This window comes from Mus musculus, chromosome 1 (genome assembly GCF_000001635.26).
Source record: "Mus musculus strain C57BL/6J chromosome 1, GRCm38.p6 C57BL/6J".
Lineage (NCBI taxonomy): Eukaryota > Metazoa > Chordata > Mammalia > Rodentia > Muridae > Mus > Mus musculus.
The window spans coordinates 157,145,169-157,173,005 of NC_000067.6; the positions used below are offsets into that span (position 1 = coordinate 157,145,169).

General features: G+C 39.0%; 1 protein-coding gene across 8 annotated transcripts in view; it reads right to left on the reverse strand.

Moving 5' to 3' along the window:
• The window catches only part of Rasal2 (RAS protein activator like 2), a 277,413-nt gene that overhangs the window by 9,986 nt on the left and 239,590 nt on the right, over window positions 1–27,837 (reverse strand). For 6 of the 8 annotated variants that reach the window (NM_177644.5, XM_006496750.2, XM_006496755.3 and 3 more), the window contains 8 exons: window positions 19,439–19,583; window positions 18,535–18,771; window positions 15,957–16,158; window positions 13,491–13,690; window positions 11,738–12,599; window positions 4,605–4,739; window positions 2,462–2,664; window positions 1,022–1,109 (listed from right to left, as the gene is read on the reverse strand). In NM_177644.5, the coding sequence (NP_808312.3) occupies window positions 1,022–1,109; window positions 2,462–2,664; window positions 4,605–4,739; window positions 11,738–12,599; window positions 13,491–13,690; window positions 15,957–16,158; window positions 18,535–18,771; window positions 19,439–19,583 (2,072 nt within the window). The remainder of the gene's footprint in view (window positions 1–1,021; window positions 1,110–2,461; window positions 2,665–4,604; window positions 4,740–11,737; window positions 12,600–13,490; window positions 13,691–15,956; window positions 16,159–18,534; window positions 18,772–19,438; window positions 19,584–27,837) is intronic. The other 2 variants (XM_006496752.2, XM_006496751.2) reach the window with 1 other exon arrangement.

Here is a 27,837-nt window from a genome sequence, read left to right on the forward strand (position 1 = left end):
ATCCAGAATTTGACTCTAAAACAGTTTGGGAGCTATGTATGTAAGAAAGCATCACATCTCACAACGAGCTTCTAAGCCCAGTGTGCTTCAAGGCTTCAAGACAGATGACGCCTGGGAAGCGCCCTCCCACAGCTGTGCTCCTAGTTTGAAAAATAAACCCACTTTACACTGAGCTCATAAGAAAATTTGCTTGTTGAAGGGCATGTGTAAGAATACTGGGGGCTTGGCTAGTTTTCCCCGGAGATGTGGTTAGATAAATCACTATCAAAACTGTAATTGCCTTTTGTAACTTATTTCCATATAAGAAATAAATCATACTCTACAGTGATAAAGCAACAAGGAATTGGAAATATTCCATATATACTAGATTTTGCTCTGATCAATGGTGTGTTTCCTTGTGAAGGGTATCATTCTACTAGGTGTAAGCTGTCATCAATAGAAACCTAGGTTCTAATTTTATCAATATTTTTAAAAATAGTTTTATCCAGAGGCTTTCTGAGCATAGCACCAACAAAGAAGGGCAGCCAAGCACATTCCAAGCGGCAATGCCAACCCTTGAACCAAAAGGATAACAAGGAAAGCTGTCTCCTACAACCTTATCTTTCCTCTACAATTCCTTTGCTGTGACTAGGCGTGGATGGCAGTGGATGTGACTGACAAGACCGTGCAGAACACAGCCAAGCAATGGTTAGTGTAGGTCACAACCCAGATATATGCAGTGCACTTTTCTACAGTTTCCTTCTTAGAGAATGCCCTCCTTTCCTCAAGGAGAGAAGCCAACTTCATCATGTACCTTGCTAAGACTTGTCAAACAACTACATTAAATACACAGTACTTTACACACTAATATTAATGCTATATCAATATGGAGGTCATATGGAAACTCATCCAATATTCAAAGGATAATGCCAAGAAACTTCCAGTATCTTGTTTTCTACTGATTTGCCATTTGCAAGGATGGGAAGTCAGAGAGTAAAAGCTATTAAAACAAGTGTTTTCACTAAGTTCAGGGCCTGCTTACCTGTGCATCAATTATTTTCTGCTTTGCATCAATAACTGCTTGCATCTCAGCATGATCTTTCTTTAATTCTTCTTCCACAGCCATTAGCCTAGAATGTGGTAGGAAGAAGGTATTGATATTTTCAAAGACAGGGCTAGGCAACACAGAGAATGAGAAACTTAAAACATCTGTTTCCCAACAGAAGACCTCTTTTATTGTAATAACCTTTTCTTTCTTCTCCTCTCCTATCTGCCCTTAAAAGAAGACGTCTTAATTGAGTCTTTTATCTGTGATTGAGTCTATAACATTACATTTTCTTAAGAGGAATATTCTAGTAATCATCTTCCTATTAGATTACTCTTTTTGCAAGCATCTTAAAAGAGCAAATGAACAAAACCAACAAAACAAAAAAAAGGCTATCTACTTTTTACATTATTTATTATTGAGAGAGTATCTCATGTAGTTCAGGCTAGCCTTAAGCTTGCTATGAAATTGATGCTGGCTTTAAACTCCAGGTACTCCTCTCTACCTCCTGAATGCTGGAGTTAGTATGTGCAAGCACCAGCATGCCTGCTGCAAACCATCTACTCTTCCTCTTGAGTTATACTGTAGTTACCATCCTGTCTCCCTTCTCCCTTGACAGTAATGTTTCCTACAGGGCATTCCATGAGATCTCGTTTCCTCCTCACATCTCAATCCATTTATGCACAATTCTTCAGTTCTAGTCCCATCACTCTTAGTACCAGGTCACTTCCAGGCTACTCGGACAGCAACCCTTTTTATGTTCTCTTTCTTTGCCCACAGTATGTAGAATGATCAAAGCTAGTGGTTATGATCTGAAGCCTGATGCCTGGCTCCAATCCTAGGTCTCCACTGACTATGCTACCTTGGGCATGCAAGTATTGACAATTTTTCTATCTGTAAAGAAGTGATAATAATATCTGGTTCAGAGAGCAGATAAGATAAAACAAAGTACTATTTACAAAGTGATTAAAAAAGTACTTGGCCATAGTGAGTGATCTGCAAATACAGTTAGACATTTTTCTTCTTTCCTTTTTTGGCATCTATGGCACTTTTTGGTCTGGCCCTAAAGACATCCAGTGAGACTGCTTTGTTTTTGGATTTGTCTTGGGAAAACCAAGTTAAATCTTAGTATTGTAGATTTTGAAAACCCAATCTTTATCTAAAACTTCAAAGTAAATTCCTAGTTTCCCCCTCTTTTTTCCTCTAATATTGTTATGGTTAAAGAAAAAAAGGTCCTACTTTATCTTCATAAAAGTATACCAGATTTCATCTGGGCCGATGCCTGAGAGACACAGTCATTAATTACATTTGTACTGAGTACTGTACTACAAAATATATTTATAAACATGGATGAAAACTTTTTCCCAAGTATTTGGACCATTTTCCCATTTCTTTGTACCTAACTAGAGCTAATCAGAGAGCAGGTGGTCTTCTAACCTGCTGATGATGCTTTTCATCTGGCTGTCCTTCTCCTCCTGCTGTCTGCGCAGCCGCTCCTCACTATCCTCCAGCCGGGCCTTGTACTCCAGCAGCAGCTTCTGCATCTGCTGCTCCTGCACCAGCAGCCGGCGCTCATACTCCTCCAACCGCCGGCTGGACACTCGTAGGCGCTCCTTCAGCTTGGTAATTTCTTGTTCATACTGGCAAAGGGGGAAATGAAAGAACGTGAGGAATCATATCAGCTTTGGAAGTTACTAGCCAGAGAACCCCAGGTGACATGGTAGATGCTGCCTGATCTGCCATGCCCTAGCTCTACTACCCAGGTTATTTAAAAGTGTCAGCTGGCATAAATGTTAAGGAAGCACTGTCATGTCTAAAGTCACATTTTAAATCTTAATTTGTCATTATGAACTCTACAGAGTTATGTACTTCACACTAACACACCAGCTGCGGCAAGCCATGGCCAATCTGCAATGGTATCTAATGGAAAGGACAAAGAAAAAGAAAAAGAAAAAGATTAAAAGGTTAGAAGCCTGACAAATGACTTAAGCTAAAAGCTAGCTGTCCACAAGAGAAAGACTTATGTTACCACTTGTACTGCAGGATTTTTGACACTGGGGTTCATGAGACTGTCTTTATTCCTCTAGAACTTACCCTTCAGACAACTGAGGGCAAAGCAACATTTCTGTTGCCATTAAATCGGTTAATACAATTTCATGACAGAATAGGCCCTTCCTGCTTCCCTCTTAATTATAAGAGTGTGAAATATTCAGGTCATAAGCACTGACAGGGTCTGCCTCTTCTCAAGGAGGAACTAATCTTGTCTCTTGTCCTAGTTCCGTGATGTGGCTTCATCAGCCTGACCTGGTACCACCTGCTGGAATCCATACACGTTTTCACTAGCCTTCTACAAATTCTGTAATTCAGCTGGTTACTTGGCCCTTCATGTACTAGCTCCTGTGGATGGGTGGTTAGTGTGATTGAAAGTCAAACTGTGAGCTGGAGAGATGGCTCAGTGGTTAAGAGGATTGACTGTTCTTCCAAAGGTCCCGAGTTCAATTCCCAGCAACTACATGGTGGCTCACAACCATCTGTAATGGGATCCGATGTCCTCTTCTAGTGTGTCTGAAGACAGCTACAGTGTATTTATAAAAATAAATAAATCTTTAAAAAAAAAAAAAAGATCGCTTGATGCTTAAAAAAGTAAAACTGTTCAGGCCAGGTGGGAATCATGAGATTCTTCATGGATGAGCTACTCATCTTAGTCATTAGTAAACCCATGATACATATGTATGGGGTTTTATAAAATACAACTTATAATACCGTCTTAATTATTGGTGAAAAGACAACTAGCTACTGCTTATCCACTTCTCTGCTATTAATTTTTCTGGCTAATGTAGAAAGCCGAGGCCGAAAGCCTTATAGGACAGTTCTGACAGATTGGGCAGCACTGTTAGGCATAGTTAATGATTTTCTAACAAAAAAAGGTTAATTTCTGATGGTCAATTAAATGTTAAGGTTATTGCTTAATTTTTTCCAGGTCTATTTTTCTTTAAAACAGTACCCCTAGCTCCAGGGGTAGAGGATAGAAGACTGAATTTGAGGCCAGTATGGGGGTATGTATAAGATCCTGTCTCAGAAAACCAACCAACCAACCAACCAGTCAACCCACCCACCCACCCATATACCCTCCAAAATACTATATGAAATCCCCCAAACAAGAGATATCATTTTATTATCTGTACAGCTAATTTGTCTTTATTCACAAAATTTAAAAACTCCAATAAAACTAAAATATAAATTGATTGTTCCCAAGATATAGATTGTCTAGTCCTAACATAATTGTGAACTTGACGACTTGAGTCTATAGAAATAGCATTCATCTAAAGTGATCAGAAACAAGTAGAAGAGTGCCTTTTAAATTAAAGCAATCTGCATTAAAAATTGTCACCCCTCCTCCTCAGCACGACAGAAATACCACTGGCCTATGATGCACAGATGTGATGGTGGCTTACATGAGAAGAGGAGACTGGCTTACACAGTGAATCCCAAGCCAGAGGCTTTTTAAAATAATTAATTAATTAATTAATTAAGTTTTAAAATCATCTATATCAGTTGTTAACTACAAACTAGGTTCTACCTTTTCAGCATGCTTGGCTTCATCTTGATTTTGTTCAGTTTCTTCCACATCCTCTTCATACTGTCCATTGTTCAGAACCCAGGCTGCTGTCCTTTCTACTGGGGACATTGTAGCGGAGTCCACAGGTGACTGAACCTATGTCAGAGATTTTTATTACCATTTCCTAAAACACTAGTTATGCTTCATAAAGACAATTACATAACTGTGATCACTCTTAATAAATGCTTTCAGTCTTAATCTGAATTTTCAGTAATAATCTATCAGTGCCAGGGCCAGAGAATACGTATTTATATAATGACAAACCATTCTGAATTCACATACGTAACTTGTAAGAACCATTCTTTTTTCTCTTATATATCCATGGATTAAAGAACTGGCTGCTGCTGAGCAAGCTCACAGATGTACCTATCAGAATGCCAACACTGAGCTTAGATTATAGTAACCGTTTAGAGAAAGAGAAGAAGTGACATTTATTACTTTTCTAGAACACTGGCTTCCTGGAGTGTTAGGACCATTCAAGAGTTTGTGCTTTACTTAGCTGTGTTAAGTAGGGAACCTAGAGCTCCACATATGTTCTAGGGAAATGTCTACCACTAAACTATGTCCTCAGCACTATATAAGAAAGTTTGTGAAGAACCTAAAGTCAAACTATGAATTCCTCTAATAGTCTAAGCCTCTACAGCACATTTCCATCTAGAGAGGATAGCAAGATAAATGGTCCTTTCTCCATACAGATATACAGAGGGTTAGAAAAATCTAGTCTTGACAAACAACTCTGCCACTTAGCATTTAAAAAACTCTGTATATAATCTCATATTCTATGTCCTCATCTATTGAATGAAGCTGTCACCACCATCACCATTCCCATTACCTACCTGATTATCTCACAGGGAGTTTTGAGGGTTGTAAGACACTGTATGTGAAAGTTCTTTGGTAACTTAGGAGTGTTAGTTTCTAGGCTGCCAGAGAAAGGAAGCAAATGTGCACGTTACATGTGTGTGTGAGAGGGTGAAGGAAGATGGGGAGGAATGAGTGTGTGAGTAGAGTGAGAAAAATTTGTATGTTTTGCTAACTTTTATAATTACAATGGATTTATATTTTGAGGAACAACTCTGAATTTCGTAATTGAAGAGAACTTTCTCCCCTATGCCTAGCTATGGACTTTAAGAATCTTTATATTGCTCTAGACAAAAAACTCAGTTAAACTCTTAAGGGGATTTTGATGACTGAAGGTTAGAAGGTAAGAGAAAAACCTGTCTGCAGAGAGCTCAGAGATGCATTACAAGACTTTTAAAATACACACAGGACTAATACAGGCTATCTTAAAAGGTCTGAGAACTTGGCTCAGTAAGAATGGCTTCATGCCTGAGGAAGGATGAAGTTTATGTAAGTAGACACACACAGACACACACACATGAATGTAGAAATTCCCTCTCTAAAGTCACCTTTTACATTTGCATGTTTTAGTCTTAAACTTCAGTACCCTTTGTACTTAAAATTCTTATACCTTATTTGTGTCAGTGTTTGCTCTATCTTATCATTAGCATTTATCTAATTTCAATGTAACCTTTCATAATTAGCTAAGTCCTTATGCTAAGCAATGTCAGTAGACCCATGAATTTGACACTATTAATTATGTTATTTATTCAGATATTAATGGTTATAGTTTTCAAATGTATCATTTATATGACTAAGTAAATACCCCTGTAAACTTAATTTTAAACATCATACTTTGGGAACTCTGGCCTAAAGAATGCACTGTCATCTACAAAAGGAAAGAACTACTCATATAAAAAGTTATGATAATTTGGCATGGTGTCATATGCTTCTAATCCTAGCACTGGGGAGACAGAGGTGGGCATTTCTGAATTTGATGACAGCCTTGCCTACGTAGTGAGTTCTAGGTCAGCCAGGATTACATAGAGAGACCCTGTCATAAAAAAAACAAGTTATAAAATAAACAAGACAGAAAGTGAGACCACTTCATAAATTGCAAGTAGTTTATACAAAAAAAAATACACGTGTAGTTCCCTGCCTGCCAGATGTGAAAAGCAAAGTGCATCAGCTGTCTCTGTACTGACGGAGAGAAATAGAAACACTGGGTTTAATTCTCTGCTAAAAAACAAAACAGTGCAGCACTGAACCTCAAAGGTGAATAGATTATCAATATTTAAAGGCGACAAGTGGCCCTTTAGTTTTACAATCATATGGCTTTAGCACAGCTAGGGTCCACGGAAGCTGCTTGGCTAGGATGGCAGTTTGAGATGCAGTAACTATTTGAACTAATAACTCACTATTAAGAATGTATTACTTAAGGCAGCTACCCAATAGCTTCCTGCTTTCAATGTTTAATAAGATACTACTTGAATAAACTTTTTTTCCCTGTCATTTGTTAGGGATAACTTCCTTATCTATAAAGCTCCTTAGTTCTAAACTAATGGTGTGCCTAGGAACATACAAAGGAAGACGGGCTTGGCTTGCAAAACATATTAAACCATCATGTGTGATCTCAGCTTGGAATGTTAATGCGAAGATTTGAAAGCAAGGGTTGCCTTGCACTACTGCTGCTGCTGTCTTTTTAGAGGACCAATGAAACATGCACTGAACTGTGGCACACTGTGGAATGAACTGGACACCTCAACTCTCTTCCTAGTTCTGTGGGTGACTCTCACTCTGGGGTAAGCTGTTAGAAAAAGATATATAAAATTGACAAGATGGGTCATATCAGCTTTACTCCTGTTTATGTCACAGCCTTTAAAAACCACAAGTAGAAAAAAAATAGTGAGGAAATTACAAGGGGTCACTGTACTAGAATGGGAGAAATTAAAGGTAATTTTGGGTTAAAACTATTACAATATGTACACTACATGAAAAATCTGATTTTTACAGTTTTTCTTTTTAAAGAAATATTTATTTATTTAATATGTATGCATGTCTGCCCTTGTAAGTTTGTGTGTAACACATGTATGCAGGAGCTCTCAGAAGGCCAGAAGAGGGAGTTGACGTCCCAGGAACTGGAGTTACAGGCAGCTATGAGCTGCCAAATAGGTGTTGAGAGTCCACTCTGGGTTCTCTGCAAGAGTGGCAGTAGGTGCCCTTAACCACTGAGCTATTTTTATTTATTTAGGTTTTCTTTTTTTGGTCTCACGTGTGCTGGCCTTCTCAATTACATCACCAAACTAACAGCACCATTACAACTCTTCTGAACAGCAGTGACTAATTCAATGTACAAGAAACTCTCAATAAGATTTTATATATTAACACTGAGTTCTCCTTAGAATTCACTGATTAAAAGATACACTGTGTAGAGAAGGGCACTGTTCTTCCTTTAGTTATCTGGAAGAACATCAAAGGCTTTTCATTAACAATCATCCCATCTCCTTTTTATAAGCTGGATATGTAACAAAAGTTATTATCTCTAATTCATAGTCAAAGAAATGGAGTGGTTCAGATTTCATCTTGCTTAGCTACTGCCTGGGGAAGAAATTTATATTTATTTAACTTTTAAGAGACTGTGAACAAAAATGAAGGGTGAAAAAAAGATATGAGGAGGAGAGTATCCTACAATCTCCTCTGAGTTGATGCTGGTAGGTTTTCCTTGGGAAAGACATGCTGTAGGGCAAAAGGGTCTGACACAACAGTTTCGCTGATACCACAGTTAGTCATGGGCTCGGCTGGGACAGCTGGGAAGAGGCCAGTTCCCCCGCTTCTTGCTGGTGTTTACTAGATACAAACAACACTTGTTGGTCTCAGTTTCTTCACAGTCTGACAACAGCGAGGCCCATGGACTCTGCGAGCTCTTGAGGAGATTGGTGAGAAGAGATCTCCACAAACCTCTATGTGAGAGCTGCAGCAGACACCGAAGGGCTTGTCACAAGCCTATTTAAAAGGCCTCTTAATTCAAATTTCTGACACACTAGGTCTAAAGGACTCATATATTTAAAATAAAGTCTATTATTTGTACAAGATGCATGATATGTAAAACAAAATAAATAAAAGAGAAGAAATGAGAAAAAAGAGACCAGATAGTGGCTCACAGGGGTCAAAATATTCAGAATTTTCCAAAGAAGAATTGTTTCTTAGTAAAGTATTTCACTAGGATATTATTTCCTTCCTACTCAGTATTTGAGAAGACTGAATGAAGCCAGTCACAGTGCCAACAAAGGCCTCTCCTTTGTGCTAAGACACAAATGGAATTTGCATGGACAAAGCCACTGATAATTATAGCTGCCTACAGAGCAATCTCCACAAAGAAATCTTCTAGGTTGGGAGAAAGAAAAAAATTCCCTAACACAATTTGCAATTAAAATATGTAGAGGAATTTGCCTTAAAATGTGCTGATTATACAGAACTAGAGGATTCATGTGAGGTGAAAAAACACAAGAAATGGAAAGATAAGAAAAAGAGTAACAAGTTCAAAACAATAAACTCTTTACTTACTGGGTAGAAAAAGTCATTGTAGAAAATTCAGTTCTCTGTAGAACTTGAGCAATCAAAACACTAGGCTGTGACAGTGGTTGTTATCAGCAGGGTATAAATGAAGATGAAAAATTTAAATCTGTGCTAGGCATCTCACTGTTGCTGTGCCCAGTTCATGCCAGTATAGCCATTACCTCATTCACTAACAATGTACAAATCTTAAAATTAAAGTTTGATTTTGGCAGTGATATACATCTCCTACCTCCTGCCAATCTAGGCAGTCTTCTACTCACTTGCGGGATACTTATGTTTTGTGCTTGTGTGACAGGCATATTTTTCTATAGGAAAAATGGTACAAATAACAATTGGTCTCAGGGAAATGCACAAGAATTATAAGCACAAATACTACATGATAGAACTCCATGATACAGGAAAGAGAAATGGGAAGGCAGAAGAAGAGAAAAATTTAAAGCACGTTTATGAAAGAAAAGTTTATTTAATATACTGCAAAGGGCACTTGGGTGGGTAATAGCAAGAGGACTGCCTGGCCAAGAAGAGATGTTTAATTTTCCTTTTCTTTTCAGGGCTGAACCTTATCAGCGAGAACTTTTTCTACTTCTATCTCATCCTCACTACCCCCTGGCTGCCCTAAGTTCTCAAAGACAAATAAATCAATAAGCTATCAAATAAAAGGGCCAGTGCCAGGTCAGGTTACCCTTTTGAAATGTGGATTAGTAGGATCCCACAGACCAGCAAAACATCAGAGGCTGTCACCATCGCTCTTAGTTTCCCTCCAGAACTTGGAAGGTGACTTACCACACACCTGAGTCATAGGACAATCAAGTGGTATTGACCTGAAAGCTTCATCCCTTCTGACTAGCTTTTGGAGTGCTCAAGTTTCTATGCATGCTCTAGGAGGAAAGTAATCAACGGTCTTCTCAGCTGTGAACCCTGTGAGCTACAATAATAACTGGTGTAGCAAGATATGTCTAAAGAGACAGCAAACTCCTTCTGATTGAACTTAAAGCCTGCAGAACTCATGACAGAACTCATGCCTGGTACTATTAATTGGGCCAAAATCTCATCACTGGTTAGGTGATAGGGCTTAGGGGACAACCTAATATTATTCTGCCAAATGAACATAATATGAAACTGATGCCCCTAAGTTCTTATCTTTATATCAGTAGATTAGCATATCCTTTTGTAGTAGATGCAGAGATCCACAACTGGTCAGTATGTAGAGAATGAAGACTCTGAAGTGCTCAATTTTAAATCAATAGCACATACCGTCTCCCTTCTTTGCTGGACATGACAAAATCACTATACCCATTGACTCACAAGACCTATGTCTGTGTGTACAAGATCAAGCCAGATAAAATCCTCACATAGACGGGGAAGGGATCATAAAGTCCTCCAATTGCTGAGAAGCCATTGGCACCTGACTGCCCAAGGGAGATAAAATAAGTTGGCTTTAGGGATACCATTCCTGAAAAACTACTTATGCTCCAGTAGGTAGTCTGTACTTAAGAGCTAGATGCATACACACACATGTACACCCACACATAGATAGCCCTAAGTGGACTAACTTATTTAAAAAAAGAGAGTGACTACATTAAATTGGGATAGAAAAGTGGCATTGAGTAATAGGGGAGGAGCTGGAGGGGAGAGAATATGGTTGGATCTTATCAAAACACATTTTACGTAAATTCTCAAAGAATACAAATATTCAAGCCAGGTAAGTGGTGCAAGGCTGTAATTTCAGCACTAGGGAGGCAGAGGTAGGCTAACTTCTGTAAGTTCAAGGTCAGCCATGGTTACTCAGTGAGACCCTGCCTCCAAAAATAAATAAGTAAATAATAAAAATACTACATAAAAACTCCATAAATGAACTTTTTTTTTTTTTTTTTTAGGAAAAAACTCTTTTACATGAAACACACACGTATAGGGGAGTGGAAGAAAGAGATCTCTCTAAAGCTATTAGTTTATATCTAAGGGCAAAAAATATATATAAATGATTCAAAGTGTCATACATTAAGAAAGGAATGATTACAGTTTAGGCAAATAAATAAAATTTTAAAGAGTTATATTGGTGTGACACGAGCAGAACTAGTTCATGTATGTAGTAATGTAGGAGATGTGCAAATATTTCAAGAACTTATCAGTCATCTGCAGTTTTGTATTTTCTCTTTCTTTCCCTTGCCTCTCTTGAGTTGTTTATTATTCTAGCCATTTCCAGGAAAAGGCACATGGGACTTGGCATTTCCACAGGGAGGTGGGGGATGAAGTGGAGAGCAGTTACGTTAAAACGTAAGTTTAGACTATAAAACTTCACTCTGGAAGCTTAAGGAAAAGAATTAAGGATTAATTTCCAGATTCCCTAAGTCCAGTTGATTTTGAGTATGGCTCTCCTATTTAACTGTGTGATTATTCACTTGGTGCCACAGCTGTGTGCTAAGCACACCTCAAGGTAAAGGTGCCGCTCCTAATGGAAGGAAAAGCCTCCTGAGAGTTTGTTACCGTCTCCCAAAGGTAACAAGTCTAGCTCCCTTCTGCTCTCACCTACCCAGAAGCCCCCAGGACGTTTCCTTTCTTTCTTCTGTTTAAAGGTTGCAGAAACACTATTAAGTGCCAATTCAATTCTGGACAGTTTATACATAAAGGGCTAACGCAGCTGCCCGTGCAAGCAGTGGCCAGCACACTTTAGCACACCCTACCTGTTGTGTCTGTTGTCTCTGGATTGCTCTCACTTTGGGAACAGGGCTCTCTCTGGAGGAAGAGGACTGCTGCCTGGACCGGCTCCCGTTCTGCACAGGTTCAGCCATTAGGGCTGCAGACGCCACTGACATGCTCCCTGTGCTACGCAAGGAAGCACTGTGTGGCAGAGATGGGGGTGCTTTGGCTCGGGCACCTAACCCAGAATGGTCCAGTTTTCGGATTTGGGACTGCCCCGTACTATTTTGTCGTGGTAGAGCAAGAGGTATGTGTCTGTCTGGTACAGTGTGGCGCCTGGAGAAGTCTTCACTGTGGGAGCTTCTTTTGGTGAAATCTTCCATGCTGCTATTGCTGGGTCCACTGAGTTTGAAGTCTTCACTATTGCTTTGGCTTCTAGAACTGGCAGTGCTTAGGTTCTCCAAACTGGAATCCGCAGAGGCCTTTGGCATTGCTGGAACTGGGTTGTTGAGGTGATAGACAGGATTCTGGAATGACAAGGGCTGGAGACTTCCTGGCTGGTTCAAGGCTGGGTGCAGGGGTCTTCTCACTTGAGGTGCACTCTGGGGAGTGCTCTGGGTTTCCCGCAGCTGTTTGATGCTAGCTACCTGGGTTATAGAAAGCTGGCTTCCTGCAAGGCGCATAGGCACATCAAGCATGACAGATGCATGCTCCGCCTGAGCAGCATGAGTGTCCTGGAGGTCCATGAGGGAGATGCTCCGACCGTTAGGAAGGCTGTTTTCCTTTTCATCCTTTTCAGAGTACGTCATGCTCTGGGAGGAGGCTTGCTGAACCAACAATAACGTCTTTCCTCTGAAATAGCTGTCTGTGTTATCCTGGCTTGGAGACTTTAGTTTATGCAAATCACTGTGGAAAAAGAATGGCCCCTAATTACTCTTGAAGCAAATTCAACATAATAGTTCTTCCGTTTGGGCATATGAACTCTTCTGAAGTTTCACAGGTTCAATGCGGAAGTTATATTTCTATAGAAAATCAGATTTCATCCCTATAATTCTTAGAATAAAATCTAGCATTGCTAGTTTTCTCTCAAAGGTAGAACATAATGTGCCACTCATCACTGTCTTCAGCTTTTACTGAGTTAGCGCACTCTCCCAAATGCTCTAATTCATATGTAGTTCTGTCTAAATCTTCAAACCTTGCCAATTCAGAGCACAAAGTCTAAGGCTCAACATTTTATTGACCCATCCAAGCAGACATAGACATAAAACCATAAATTGTTTTTAACTGAGGGTCTAGAGTATAGAGGTTCTCAACCTATGGGTTGAGATCTCTTTTGGGGTGGCATAGCAGATGTCCTGCATATTAGATATTTTTATGATGATTTCTAACAGTAGCAAAATTACAGTAATGAAGTAGCAATGAAGTAATTTTATTATTGGGGGTGGGTCACCACAACGTGAAGGGAAAAGGGTTTCAATATTAAGAAGGTTGAGAACCACTGGTCTAGAGAGTGGTAGACAATATGAAAATATGAATTTTATAAAAGCCCCTCATTGTCTATGAAACATAAATGATCTCTGTGTATATTTACATTATAAAGCACTACAGTATGTATCATCCTAGAAAGCAAGAAATACTGACTGTGTGCATTGTGACAAACAACTGGGTTTATCTTGTGATTCTTTTCAGTTGCTTATAACTTGTAAGTTATAAACTTAAAAAATAATTTAAATAGGTTTCTGCAAAATCTAAACATTATCTGTTGGGGAAGCAGCATTCAAACCGTCTCTTTCATACCTGTCAGTGGGGTCTTCACATATTCTCTGCAGCCCAGAGGAGAGGCTTCCGCTGACGTTTGGACTGGAGCTGTGCTCAGCGAAACGTCTTAGCTGCTGCTGTATTGGCGTAGGATTAGTCAGAGACTTGGTAATGTCAGCAAGAACACGAGGGAGAGGTCCCAGTTTTGCCACAGTTGCCTGTAGAAAGGAATTTTCACCCTAATTGGACAACAAGCATTGTGATATCCACAACATATTGTTTTTGGGACAATGATGCCCATTGACGGAAGGATGTAGGTTGGAGGGAGGGTAGGTATTGTATATGGGAGTGGCAAGTTCATAATGCATTGTTATGGAGCAGCGGAACCATGGCGTCGAGATGAATGGAGGAGGCGAAACAAGGTGCAGTAGACATTGAGGAAAGAAAGAAATAGAAATTAGGATTATGCAAATAAAAATTAAAAGACATGCTCAAAACAAACAAACAAACAAACAAACAATTGCCATTCCGACTAAAATATGCATGCAAAGCACACTAAGGCTTTGAGTGACTACCAGACCAAGATGGAGAGGGAAACGGAAGAACCAAACACCTTCTAACCGAAAGAAACTTGAGGATCAGATGATTGGCTTGTGTGATGAAGTTTCCAAAGAGAAAGGATGATGTGAGGAAAGCAGTGCATGCCAACATACAGAAGGAGCTGCCTGGGGCAGAGACTGCAGGGTGTGTGGTTAGCTTACACTACAACCCACTATCCACTTCATCTCAGGCAGCTCGACTCACTGTCAACTGAGTCTCCTGCTAACCATCCAAACCAAACAAACCAGGAGAATCACATCATCTTTCACTCTTCTCGGATATGCCTAAACTTCTAGTTCCCAGGACCAAAGATTAAAAATGAAGAAATGTGCTTACACAGAAAAATGTATTAAAAGAGACTTCATAAATGAATGAGATCTATTTCAAAAAATAATTGCTAACAACAACTTTTTAAAATAATTGCTTTAGTAGTCTGGTCTGTCTTGGAACATACTTTTAGACTAGGCTAGTCTCAAATTCAGGTAGATCCACCTATCTGCCTTCCGAGTACAGGGATTCAAGGTTTGTACCACCTCATCCAGCATTCCTAGTGCAATTCTTATCCTCGTGGATTCTCATGGAATCCTCAACCATTGTGCAGTTTAGCCCAACAGTCATGGTTGCCTTTAGGGATTCTTTAGCTTCTCAAAGATCAATAAGATGTGTGTGTGTGTGATGTGAGTCTGGCAATCAAACCTAGGGCATTATTCATGGTGAGAAAGTATTCTTATGGAATTTATTGTATGCATTTATTGCTAGCATTCAAACCTAGCTCTGTGCATGCCAGGCAGGTACTCTACCCCTTAGCTACACGCTCCAGTCAACTAACAAGACTCTTCTACTCTGTTAGACTAGATATGAATGTCATCTAAAAAATGCCTTTACTTGCTCAACAGTGCTAAGATTCATAAAGAAGAATTTACTTTCTACATAACTTCAACTTAATATCTACCTAGCATGTTTCAAAGTGGAGATGTAAGATGTAGTTCTTGGAGAATATGGAATGGTTTATGGTTTTATAAACATTTTAAGTACCAGTGGACATACTTCCATCTACATGTTTATTCTAGAAAGTGAAATTTACTAAGAAGTTTATTACTCAACATTATATATAACATTTTATAGTTGAGAAAAATTTAAGAAAACAAGTAAGTCCTTATCACAGAAAAATAACACCGATTACTGAGCCATTTCCTACTACAGAATCTACCCCTCTTTGTAAGACCTCAGAATGAAGAAAATGACTGGTATACTTTACATTCAGTTATTAAAATAATCAAAGTTCATTTGTCATTAAAAATAAATTATTTTTGTATTCTTAATTCACATTGGTAGATAAAGAAAACATCCACACTTTTAGATGCTATATGGCTTTTAGTGCTAAAAATTATATCCAAGTCTGACATACATAGTCGAAAAACAACTTCTCCATGGTGAGGCTAGCTTAAATATGATGAACATTATTTTACAAACTTGAACTTTTAAAAAACTTCTTGTCCTTATAAATTACTAGATGAAGTTTCTCCCACACAGATAAAGATGTTCACTCTAGTATTTGGTAATAGTTTCTAGGCAAGTTTTCAGATATGTATATATGTATATACATATACATATATATATATATACACTGCCAGGGTAAATATGTATATATATGTTTCAGATATGTATATACATGCACATATCTGAAAACTTTCTTTCTATACTTAACACTAGCATATATTAGTAATACCAAGGCTCTCTAGGAATTTTGGCTGTACATTACTCACTTAATCATTTACTTTTGATGTCTAAAGTAAGGAAGGTCGCTTGGCCAGCAGAAAGGTCGTGTGCTATCAGATGTCTGCTAGAATCTGGACACTAAGGTTCAGTGTCTCCCATTTCCCACTACCCTCCCTCCTACTTTACCTTATCAAGTTGGGAAACTACTTCCCATAGTAAGGAATGCAAAACTGACAGCTCTCTGCCCAAATCAATGTAACCATCGAAGCCTGGGGTGTTTGAGATGGTGTCAGGATTAGAGATCTCCAAAAGGAACCGCTTCATTCCACCCCATTCATGTTCTAAAAAATCATTCATGAATGCCATGTACTCCTCTTTGTTACCAAACCTGAGTTAGGTGAGAAGATAAGAAAGAACACACATCAAGAAAAGACATTAATATTTTGAGTTGACTTACAAATGGGTATTATTTCTTTTAATTTGTGATGAGGATTTTGTTACTTTAAGTGGTAAATGCTACAACATTCTTTTTTAGTATTACTTTAATTCATGTTGAAAAATCTCAAGAGGAGAAACAAAATGCCTTTTTTTGGGTCTTCAAAATTCTCATATAATACAGCCCCTAGTTATCTACCAAATGCCCATCAAGATGACTGTCAATTTAACTAATTTCAGTTTCCAAATATATTCCATAGTAGTCTCTTCTTTACCCATGGTTCATATTGAAGACCTCCAAGTGATGCCTGAAACTGCAGGTATCATGGAATTCTGTTTTGCCCTATACATGCACTCATTAAAAACAAAACAAAACAAAACCCAAAAAAACCAACCTTAAAATGAGTTTATAATTTTTCTTTAGCACATCCAAACTGCCAGCATAACTATTCTGCTCTTGGGGAGCTATTACTAAGTAATAAAAGGTTATTTGAACATAAGTATTATGATACTTCATTAGTTAACATAAAAACTAGGAGCCTAGTAGTAACAGGTAGGTGGCTCCTACTTCATGGATATATAGAGTAGATGGATGATTGAGATTCTGGGTTGAACTGAGCTAGACTTCATGGAATGTTTGCTCCTCAGAACGGTGTGTTTCTAGAATGTCCCATTTAATATTTTTGGACCAGAGTTGATCATGAGTAATTAAAACCATGGATTGCAATTCTTGCACAAGGGGAGATTGTATGGGAGTGGGCCTTTTCTTTTCTTTAGAGATTTATTTATTATATATAAGTACACTGTAGCTGTCTTCAGATACACCAGAAAAGGGCGTTAGATCTCATTACAGATGGTTGTGAGCCACCATGTGGTTGCTGGAAATTGAACTCAGGTCCTCTGGAAGAGCAGTCAGTGCTTTTAACTGCTGAGCCATCTCTACAGCCCCCGGGAGTGTTTTTTTTTCTAAGTCTCTGCGCATGCTCTTTATTTCATCAGAGAAGAAATTTCTGTCCTTCTAGATTTTATCTATCCTAGTTTATATAAAACCTGTTCCAATATAACCTAAAAATAATTTTATAAGAAATAGCTCAAATATGGGCAAATCTTTCTGTCTTGACCTAGCTATGAGGTTCATAAAATTCAAACAGTGAATGAAAAAATAGTCTATTAGAGGGCTGGAGGGATGGTTCAGAAATTAAGAGCACTAGCTGCTCTCCTAGAGGACCTAGGTTCCATTCCCAGCATATACACAGTAGTTCACAATGCTCTCTTACTCCAGTCCTAGAAGATCCAATGCCTTCTTCAGGCACCAGACATTCATGTGGTACACAAACATACATGCAAGCAAAACACCCATACATGTAAAAATACATAAAAAATTAAAAACTACAAAATAATATATTTGAAGACAATCTGCTTTGCTGACAGTTTTTCTTCCACATACTGTTGGTAGAAGCTTGTGTGTCTGAACACAATACATACATACTACATACATACACACACACACACACACACACACACACACACACACATACATATATATCTGTAATCAAGTTTATAATGTGTGAACTCATTCCTGGTTCTTTTTTTGGTCTATTCCTTTTCTTCCCTCCCCCACCCCACCCTCTCCTTCCTTCCTATTTTTAGAGACAGTCTCATGGCCTTAGACTAACAGAGACACACTTGTTTCTACCTCCTGAGTAGAGGGATTGAAGGTATGAGCCACTGTTATTGGTTTTCTAAGCCTATAGAAAAGTTGAAAGAATAATAAACACCCATATACTTTTCATCTATATCAACCAACTGTTAACTTTTGGGGAGGGGGTAGGTTTGTTTTCAATCTCTATAGATATGTATACATTTTTTTTATTATATAGAACCATTTTAAACTAAATTATAGATACTACCTCTAACTTATGATATTAATTAAATTTCAAGTGTTGACTCTTTTGACAACACTTGTACATATGATATAAGCATATTACTAGTCTATTTCCAATACTCTCACACCTGTGTTATTTTTTCATATTGCTAAAATGATAGTATATGTATCATTTGACATTCTATCTTTTAATTAGTATTTTAATCTAGTTATATCAGCATTTTCACATTATTAGATATTTTTATATAAATTACTTTAAATGTTATAAATACTTCAATAAATGTTTGTACGAGAGCTTAATATTTGTTTCCCTTTTAAAAATTTTATTGACAATGCAATAAAAATCTAGTAAGCGTAGGTCTGCAGCTCCCTAGCCTCATGCAAATGCTCATGCATTATTTTAGACCAGATGTTTTAAAGGGTTAGGCTAGTAGTTTCCCTTACTTGGCAAAGTTGGCCAGGTTCTGAATGACCTTGGCAATAAGAGTTAGTGTCCGAGATGTGCGGTCATCAGGATATTCCTGCATCAGGTTGAAAAGACTGGGAGACATAATGGCTGGGCAAAGAAAACGGAGAAACAATGAGGCACTGATGAGCCGCTCACTGATGTCTTGCTTGCCTCGGTTCAGGCACTGCTGCTTCCATGATGCAAACACTTCTTTCAACTCACGCGGGAAGACACTACAGAAAAGGGAAAACATACACAAAAAAACCCCAAACCTCTAAATATAAAAGTGTCATGACCCATGAAAGATAAGTGACCCCACTTTAACCCAGGACTCCACTGACCTAGAGCTGAGCTAGGAGGACCCATTAGACACCTAGGGATGGGGATCAGCCTGGGTCATGGCTGACAAGATGTGGGAAATTCACAGAAGGCCAGATGGCGATTTGAAACTGAAAAGTTACAAAACTCTGGATTAGTACAAATTTAGTTTAGCTAAGTGGAAAAATGGCGTAAGGGTCCTGACTATATCTGGTTTAACACAGCTCACCATAACATCCTTAAAGGCTGATATGGAAAATCTTCCCAAAGTCACCACTTGCTTGTAGAAAAAAGATCAATATTTATGAATACATCTGTTCCATACTAGCTAAGAATTTAAAAAATCAAAGCTGCCCCAAACCAAATAAAATAACCCTGCCCCACATTTCCAAACTCTACTTTTAGGTATTAGGAAGGAGACTGCTGACAGATGGAAAGCCTGATTCAGAAGTCCTGCTTAGAGTGAAGGGTGACATTTAAACAGCACTAAGGAAGGGGAATCATGCAATTTCCTTCAAGTCCTTTCCTTGTGTGGACTTTCATTTAGAAAAAGCAGGTTCTATGGCAAGGTTACAAGCTCACCAGTATGAGTTGATGATCTTGCAGAAAGCCAACTCACAGCACATTTTCAGGTTGCTCTGATGGTCCATCAGTTCACTAGATGAACACTTGCTGGGATCCACTTCACAGTTCTCATCTGATTCATACAAGGCTTTGATGAACTCCCCTGATCAAAGAGAAAAGGTGACAAGTACTATAGCAATGCTCTACCTTCCTAAATAGAATACGAAATGACTGAGCACTTGAGTTTTCTTTCCTCGGACCTGGCATGGAGAGACCATGAAGCAACACTGCTTTAGAACCTAACAGCTAACTCCACCCATGTACTGTGTTTATTCTCTTTGTCCTGGAAGCAGAATACAACCAATCACCAGCATCATCATTAGTTATAAAAATAGCGACAATTTGATTTAAAAATCTAGCATCTCTTATTGGAAACTCAGAACATATTTAATTGTCATGAGCTTGTGACAGATCTCCCCCTTAGTGGTATAAGTAATATCATCATTCCAGATAAAAAACTCAGGTGAAGCTTGGTTAAACAGGTAACCCAACTATGTATGTTTCTTCAGTATCTTCTAATAGTCGATGTTTTACTCTTTTTTTTTTTCTTTTTTGTTGTTTGTTTGCTTGTTTTTGCAAGACAGGGTTTCTCTGTGTACCCTGGCTGTCCTGGAACTTTGTAGATCAGGCTGGCCTTGAACTCAGAAATCCGCCTGCCTCTGCCTCCCAAATGCAGGGATTAAAGTTGTGCGCCACCACTGCCTGGCACTGTTTTATACTCTTTTGTGCATATTTATTCACATGCATATCTCACTGGTAGGACAAATGTTTAAATATTAGGAAGCAAGTTTTAATTATGTTCAAGACCACCCCCTTGAACAATTCTCAAAAAGGAGTGTAAGAACTTAGTGTTTTAGAAGAGATGGAAGTTCTGTTTTCTTACAGGTCTCTCTCTCTTCATTAAAGAGAGTCGGCCTTTTAAAGATCCTTGGTGAGGCTCAAGAAGGTCACTTCTTGAGTTCAAAAGGGTTCCTGAGCTGAGGTTCAGCTTCATCATAACAGGGGTTTGGAGGACAACAATAATCTCTACAAAATAAAGTAGCAAAAGTAAAATGAAATGTTTTCTGTCAACATGATTATTACTGAGGTAAAGAAAAACTAAAAGCCACCATGGAGGACGGAAAGTGCTTTAGAAGACACACTCTTAGAAAACAGGAAACTAAGTGGCGCGCAGATACCCCCCCCCCCCCACGCACACGCACACCAATGAGGCAGGGGGAAATGAATATGAACATACACTATAGTATCAAGAGAGATTTAAGGTCAAGCCCTGCATCCCTCACTTAACTGACTAAGGGGCCTTGAAAGGTCACTTAACTAGTCCGCACCTTGGCTGTTTTATTAGCATTAGACATGCCTTGTAGACTTGTGATAAGGAACACCACCCCCAATGTAGAGTTTTGGCACTTTTTTGGGCTCCCTATAGAAAGCACTATTAGGTACCAAATATGCTACTTTAAGATAGTTTTTAATAATGCAAAAATCGCTAAACTGGTAATGTTTAGAAAATGTTAACATTTCCTAGAAGATTATATCCATTCCATGTTTCCACACAATCTGTTTCATTTAAAGGTACATAAATGTAAACTTAAAAGTATTAGCTTCAAATATTTGGTAACAATTGGTCAAACTGGAAACCTAATATTCTGTTAAGGGTGTTCATTTGTGTCACAAGTAGGGAAATATGAATAATATAAATACTATTTTTCTTTCATTCTTCAAGTAAATAGCCCAATAAATTACTCAGGGTCCAGGCACAAACTGTTTGTAGTACCAGCACTATAGGGCCTCAAAAGATGTGATGCCTTAAAAAATTATTAAAATTCAGAAAATTGTTCTCCTTTTTGCAATTACAACTTATATCCAATAACATGTAGTACACTCAAACAAAGATGGATCTTTTTAAAAATAGGTTTGCATCTAAAAAGGTCCTTCTTTGAAAATTGAGTTTGCTGCTTTGCATCTGAAACGAATAAAAGGTACAAGGTGGCAATTACTGAGTTTAAATATTTAGCTAGTATGTATCCAGACTGTTTTATCAGATTTTCTTCTTTGAATTGTAAAAAAAAAAAAAAAAAAAAAAAATTTATTCATCTGTAATTGCATGAATATAAGCACATGGAGGGCACAGAGTGTCAGATTCCTGGGACCTGGAGTTATGGTGTTTGTGGATTCCTTGCTATTATGTGGCTGCTGTTATACAACTGCAGTCCTCATGGTTATGCAGCAAGCAAGCTCACTTAAATGCTTAGCCATCTCTCCAACCCCTTCTTTGAAAACACTTTTTAAATTAAAAAAAATTAGTTTTATTTTATGTGTATATATCTGTATGTGTACTGCCCAAGTGCCTGGTGTCAGTGGAGATCAGAAGGTGACATCAAATTCACTGCTATTGGATTTGTGAATGGTTGTGAGCCCCCATGTGGGCGCTGGGGACCCATTGTGGGCTCTCTGCAAGAACAATAAGCACTCAACCCCTGAGCCATCACTCCAACCCACCCCTTTCCCCTTTTTGGGAAAGATCTCATGTACAGCAGGCTGACTACAAACTTGTTAAGCAGTCATGCCTTTACCTTGAAACTGATAGAAATACAAACATGTACCACCATGCTCAGCTCTATTATGTGTTTTCTATGCAAATCACCACATTGTTACTATCATCAACATTTCATGTGTAGCTGTGAGTCAACAGGGGTTGGCTTATTACTGCTGAAAGGCATTTGCCTCTAACACCAGCATGGAAATTACACCTTCTGAGAGATTTATGTTTCGAAGATGACATTTCTTCTGTGTCACAAGACACTAAAACGTTGACTTAAATCAGTCAGGTAAAGGGAGCGAACAGATGGAAGACTTAAGTCTAAATAAAGCTGAGTTTTTCTCAGTAGAGAGTATGCTTTAAGATCAAGACAGCCTACAAAGCTAAATGATACTATACATTATGACAGGGAACTTTCTTTGAGGATGGATAGATATTAAACTACCAATGAACAACAATCCCCAGGCCTGATTGGCAGTTTCTAAAATCAAAAAGTTCAAAGAGTTTAGAAATAGCACCTCTTTTTTGCTTAAAGTGTATGACATACAACAAAACTTCATTAAGAAGATGACAATCCAATCTCAGTACGGAGGCTCTCATGAGTTGTTTTCATGTTCTTGGAAGCTGCAACCATTTTCTTTAACCTAGCCCATGTTGTTAGGTTACAGAATATTAGAAGAGCTCTTTGGACCGTTGGCTGAATTGTTCCCCATGCTCAATGAAATAATTTTCATGCCTTGGTAAGCTCATTAGATATTTAATTATTTATTATTGTATCAAAGGACTTGGTATTCATTTATCACTTTGGACATTTAATTCAGAAATCCCTTTAAGCAAAATAGATCTTATAATATCAATATTCTCACCTTCACATTCACAGGATAGAGAATACTGTTAGAGATGCTTCACTGTTACCTTTTATTGGATAACATAAATCATTAAAGCAAACCCTGACACATAATTGACAGTTATAGCAAGCACCCATGTAAGTGAGATTAATAGCATCTTTTCTAATATAGCGAAAAACCAACTGTTTTTCCTCATAATCCCGATTAGCTCTGAAAACAACAATTGAGTAGATTTCAAGATAACAGAAGTGAAAAAGCAAACCTCTTGCTCAGATTAGGAATTGTCCTACAGCAGGTGTGCTGCATGGAAACACAGCCCGACCTCCTGACCTGACAGTCAGCCATTACTTTTTACCACTTATGATTCCTTCCTTTTAAAAAATTTTTCATTTTTCAAGACAGGGTTTCTCTGTGTAGTCCTGGCTGTCCTGGAACTGGCTCTGTAGACTTGTTTGGCCTCAAACTTATACAGATCCACCTGCCTCTGCCTCCCAAGTGCTGGGACTAAAGGCATGTGCTACCACTGTCTGGCTTCCTTCCGCTTGATTCAAGGATCTGAAGCACCACAAGTAATATTTAACTTGAGAAACAATTTAACAACTACTTTATCTTACCATTTGAATTTTTTGTCAGAGGTGGTCTTGGGCTAGCAGAATGGCTCCATGGGCAAAGGTACTTGCTACAATGCCTGATGGGTTTTAGCTGGATCCCTGGCACCCACAAGGTGGAAGGAGAGAATCAACTACAAGTTGGATTTGTTCTTTCTCTGTCTCTGCTTCTTTCTCACACACATACACACAAATATAAATAAATAATAATATAAGAATAGAAAAGGTAGTCTTGGGGACTAAATCTAGGGCGACATGAATACTAAAAAATGTGCTACCACTGAGCTGTATCTTCAGCTTCTCCGAATCTCCTTGCTCCCAACATCTATTTATGATTTTTAAGGACTCTTTTATTTTTACTGGCCTCAGAAATGGAAGCTCTCAGCGAGGACAGCCCACATCTCTTGGCAATCTGCTCCGGGAGTTTTTCTTTGGCTTCTTTCATTTTCTGGGCCCAAGGTTTAGCACATTCTGCACCACCCTCCTCCTCATTCATCTTAGTGTGCTGTTTCTTCAGAGCACTTGTGTTGCAGGACACGTGGAGCGACAAGATGCTGACTCTTGGGGGCTTTAGAACGGGGTCCTTACCTTCTCTGTGTAAGGGCTTCCTGACAGAATGCTGCTGGACATCATCTTCTTTAGAAACTGGAAAGTTTGCAGAGTCTGCTAGTTCCCCTATGCAAATATCCCTCTTTCCTTTTTTTTTTTTTTTAAACAATAACCACGCTAAGAACGCTCAGCTTGGTATCCATATGCATCTGTGAACAGACATGCTCTTCCAGAATGCCTCTTAACTCACCAGCCGACGCACTCTGGCGTGCATGGGAATATGCTGCTTTGTTAGGGAAACCTTGTTCCTACCACTGACTTGGATCGCACAGCCCTTCTACTCTTCACCCAGAGCATCAGCTGGAACATCCGCATCCATATGCTTCTCACAGTGCACTTCAATGAGTTTCTGACATATTCAACTTCATCCTGATATAGCTGACCGTGTAGGAGGCACCCAGAAAATCTCTTCCTATCTTTTCTATCAGCTCCCAGGGCTATGTTTTCCTGGTTTTCTCTTTTTGAATTTTCTCTCTGACCATTTTTCTTGATTCCTCTTTGTCCTTTTATACTCTCAGCAGATGTGAATCATGAGGTGTGTTTTGGGCTCTTTCCTTTTGGTTTGATAATTTCTTAGCTTTATTTAACATTTCTAGATGAGTTAGTCCACGGGTCCTCACACCCTGAGTGTAGATGTATGTTCTCACTTGCTTTCCCACTGAATCACACCCAAAACTCCTACATATAAGGTAAACATTTAATTCCCTCCTTTTCAAGCTTCCTACTTCCATGATTTCTGTTATGAATCTAATCAAGGGGCTGGAGAGATGGATAAGCTGTAAGCGTATGCACTGCCCTTGCGGAGGACTTGAGTTTGGTTCACAACATTTACATCTTGCAGGCCATAACTGCATATCAAGCTCTCGCTCTCTTGTTCTTGCCACCCCCGTGTGTGTGTGTGTGTGTGTGTGTGTGTGTGCCTGTGCACATGCCCACAAGTGCTATGCCACATGTATGAAAGTCAGATCAACTTGTGGGAGTTGATTCACTGTTTCTATGATATAGGTCCTGGGAACTAAATTTGGGTGCGCAGCATTGGTGACAAGAGCCTTTACTCACTGAAATATCTCAATGTTTTATTTTCATGCCCCTTTGCCTGAAAAGTTTACTGCATCCTCGAGTTTTTCCTTCACTTCTATGCTTTTTATTTCATGTCTCATTCTTTCTTCTTTTATGCTAATTCCTAATTGTCCTTACAAATTCTCTGCAAAAACACAGGATTTCTCTTTTGGTTAAACAAACAACCTTATCTCATTTCCTTATGTTATAAACTCCCTATGAACAAAATATGCCTATAATCATTCAGCATACCTCTATTTCTACCCATTGTTGATGGTTACATGTAACTGATAAGCACTAGAAATATAACTAGTATGAATTAAAATGTGGGATGAATGTAAAATATACACATTTCAGAGTATGGAAAATAAATACATCATTAACAATCCCCATATTCCTTCCAGTCAGCACCAGCTCCAGGCCATCTTGGGTGCAAACTCGGCGGAAGGTCCCATGGTCCCCAGAGGAGTCTCCACCCCACCAGGTGCCCTAGCATGCCCAGGATCTTAGGATCACTGGTAAGTGGAACACAACATCTGTTCCAACACAACTGGTAGTGCCTGAGGCCAGCAGGAACAGGGACACAAGAGCCCCATCCGACCAGTGGCTCCGGTTCCTTCTGGTTGGCGCTGGTCTACTTTGGTTTCGAACACAGTGGACAGCCCCACGGTTCCTAGAGGAGATACCACTTCCAGGCATCCATTCTCTCCCTACCTATTCAATACTGTACTTGAAGTCCTAGCCAGAGCAATCAGACAACAAAAGGAGATCAAGGGGATACAAATTGGAAAGGAAAAAGTCAAAATATCACTATTTGCAAATGATATGATAGTATATACAAGTGATCCCAAAAATTCCACTACAGAACTCCTAAACCTGATAAATAACTTTAGTGAAGTAGCTGGATATAAAATTAACTCAAATCAGTGGCCTTTCTCTACACAAAGGATAAACGGGCTGAGAAAGAAATTAGGGAAACAACAACCTCCAAAATAGTCACAAATAATATAAAGTACCTTGGCGTGACTCTAACTAAGGAAGTAAAAAATCTGTATGATAAGACTTCAAGTCTCTGAAGAAAGAAATCAAAGAAGATCTCAGAAGATGGAAAGATCTCCCATGCTCATGGATTGGCAGGATTAATATAGTCAGAGTGGCTATCTTGCTGAAAGCAATCTACAGATTCAATAAAATCCCCCATCAAAATTCCAACTCAATTCTTCACAGAGTTAGAAAGGGCAATTTGCAAATTAATCTGGAATAACAAAAAACCAAGGATAGCAAAAACTATTCTCAACAATAGAAGAACCTCTGGTGGAATCACCATGCCTGACCTCAAGCTACAGAGCAATTGTGAAAAAAGCTGCATGGTACTGGTACAGTGACAAGACAGGTAGATCAATGGAGCAAAATTGAAGTCCCAGAAATGAACCCACACACCTATGGTCACTTGATCTTTGAAAAGGGAGCTAAAATCATCCAGTGGAAAGAAGACAGCATATTCAACAAATGGTGCTGGCTCAACTGGCAGTTAGCATGTAGAAGAATGCAAATTGATCCATTCTTATCTCCTTGTACAAAGCTCAAGTCTAAATGGATCAAGGAACTCCACATAAAACCAGAGAAACTGAAACTTATAGAGGAGAAAGTGGGGAAGAGCTTTGAAGATATGGATGGGCACAGGGAAAAGATTCCTGAACAGAACAGCAATGGATAAGAACAAAAACTCAGGTGACAGCAGATGCTAGCAGGATATGGAGAAAGAGGAACACTCCTCCATTGCTGGTGGGACTGCAAGCTGGTACAACCACTCTGGAAATCAGTTTGGCGGTTCCTCAGAAAATTGGACATAATTCTATTGGAAGGTCCAGCAATACCACTCCTGGGCATATACCCAGAAGATGCTCCAACCTGTAATAAGGACACATGCTCCACTATGTTCATAGCAGCCTTATTTATAATAGCCAGAGGCTGGAAAGAATGTCCAGATGTCCCTCAACAGAGGAATGGATACAGAAAATGTGGTACATTTACCCAATGTAGTAATACACAGCTATTAAAAACAATGAATTTATGAAATTCTTATGCAAATGGATATAACTGGAGGATATCATCCTAAGTGAGGTAACTCAATCACAAAAGAACACACATGATATGCACTTACTGATAAGTGGATATTAGCCCAGAAGTTCAGAATCCTTCTTAGAAGGGGTAACAAAATACCCATGGAAGGAGTTACAAAGTTCAGAGAAGTGACTGAAGGAATGACCATCCAGAGACTGTCCCACTTGGGGATCCATCCCACAAACAACCACCAAATCCAGACACTATGGCAGATGCCAACAAGAGCTTGCTGACAGGAGCCTGATATAGTTGTCTCCTGAGAGGCTCTGCCAGTGCCTGGCAAATACAGAAGTGGATGCTCACAATTATCCATTGGATGGAGCACAGGATCCCCAATGAAGGAACTAGAGAAAATACCCAAGGAGCTGAAGGGGTTTGCAGCCCCATAGGAGGAACATCAATATGAACTAACCAGGACTCCCAGAGCTCCTTGGGACTAAACCACCAATTAAAGAAAACACATGGTGGGAATTTGTGGCTCTAGCTGTATATGTAGCAGAGGTTGGCCTAGTCAGTCATCAATCGGAGGAGAGGCCCTTGGTCCTGTAAAGGTTCTATGCCCCAGTATAG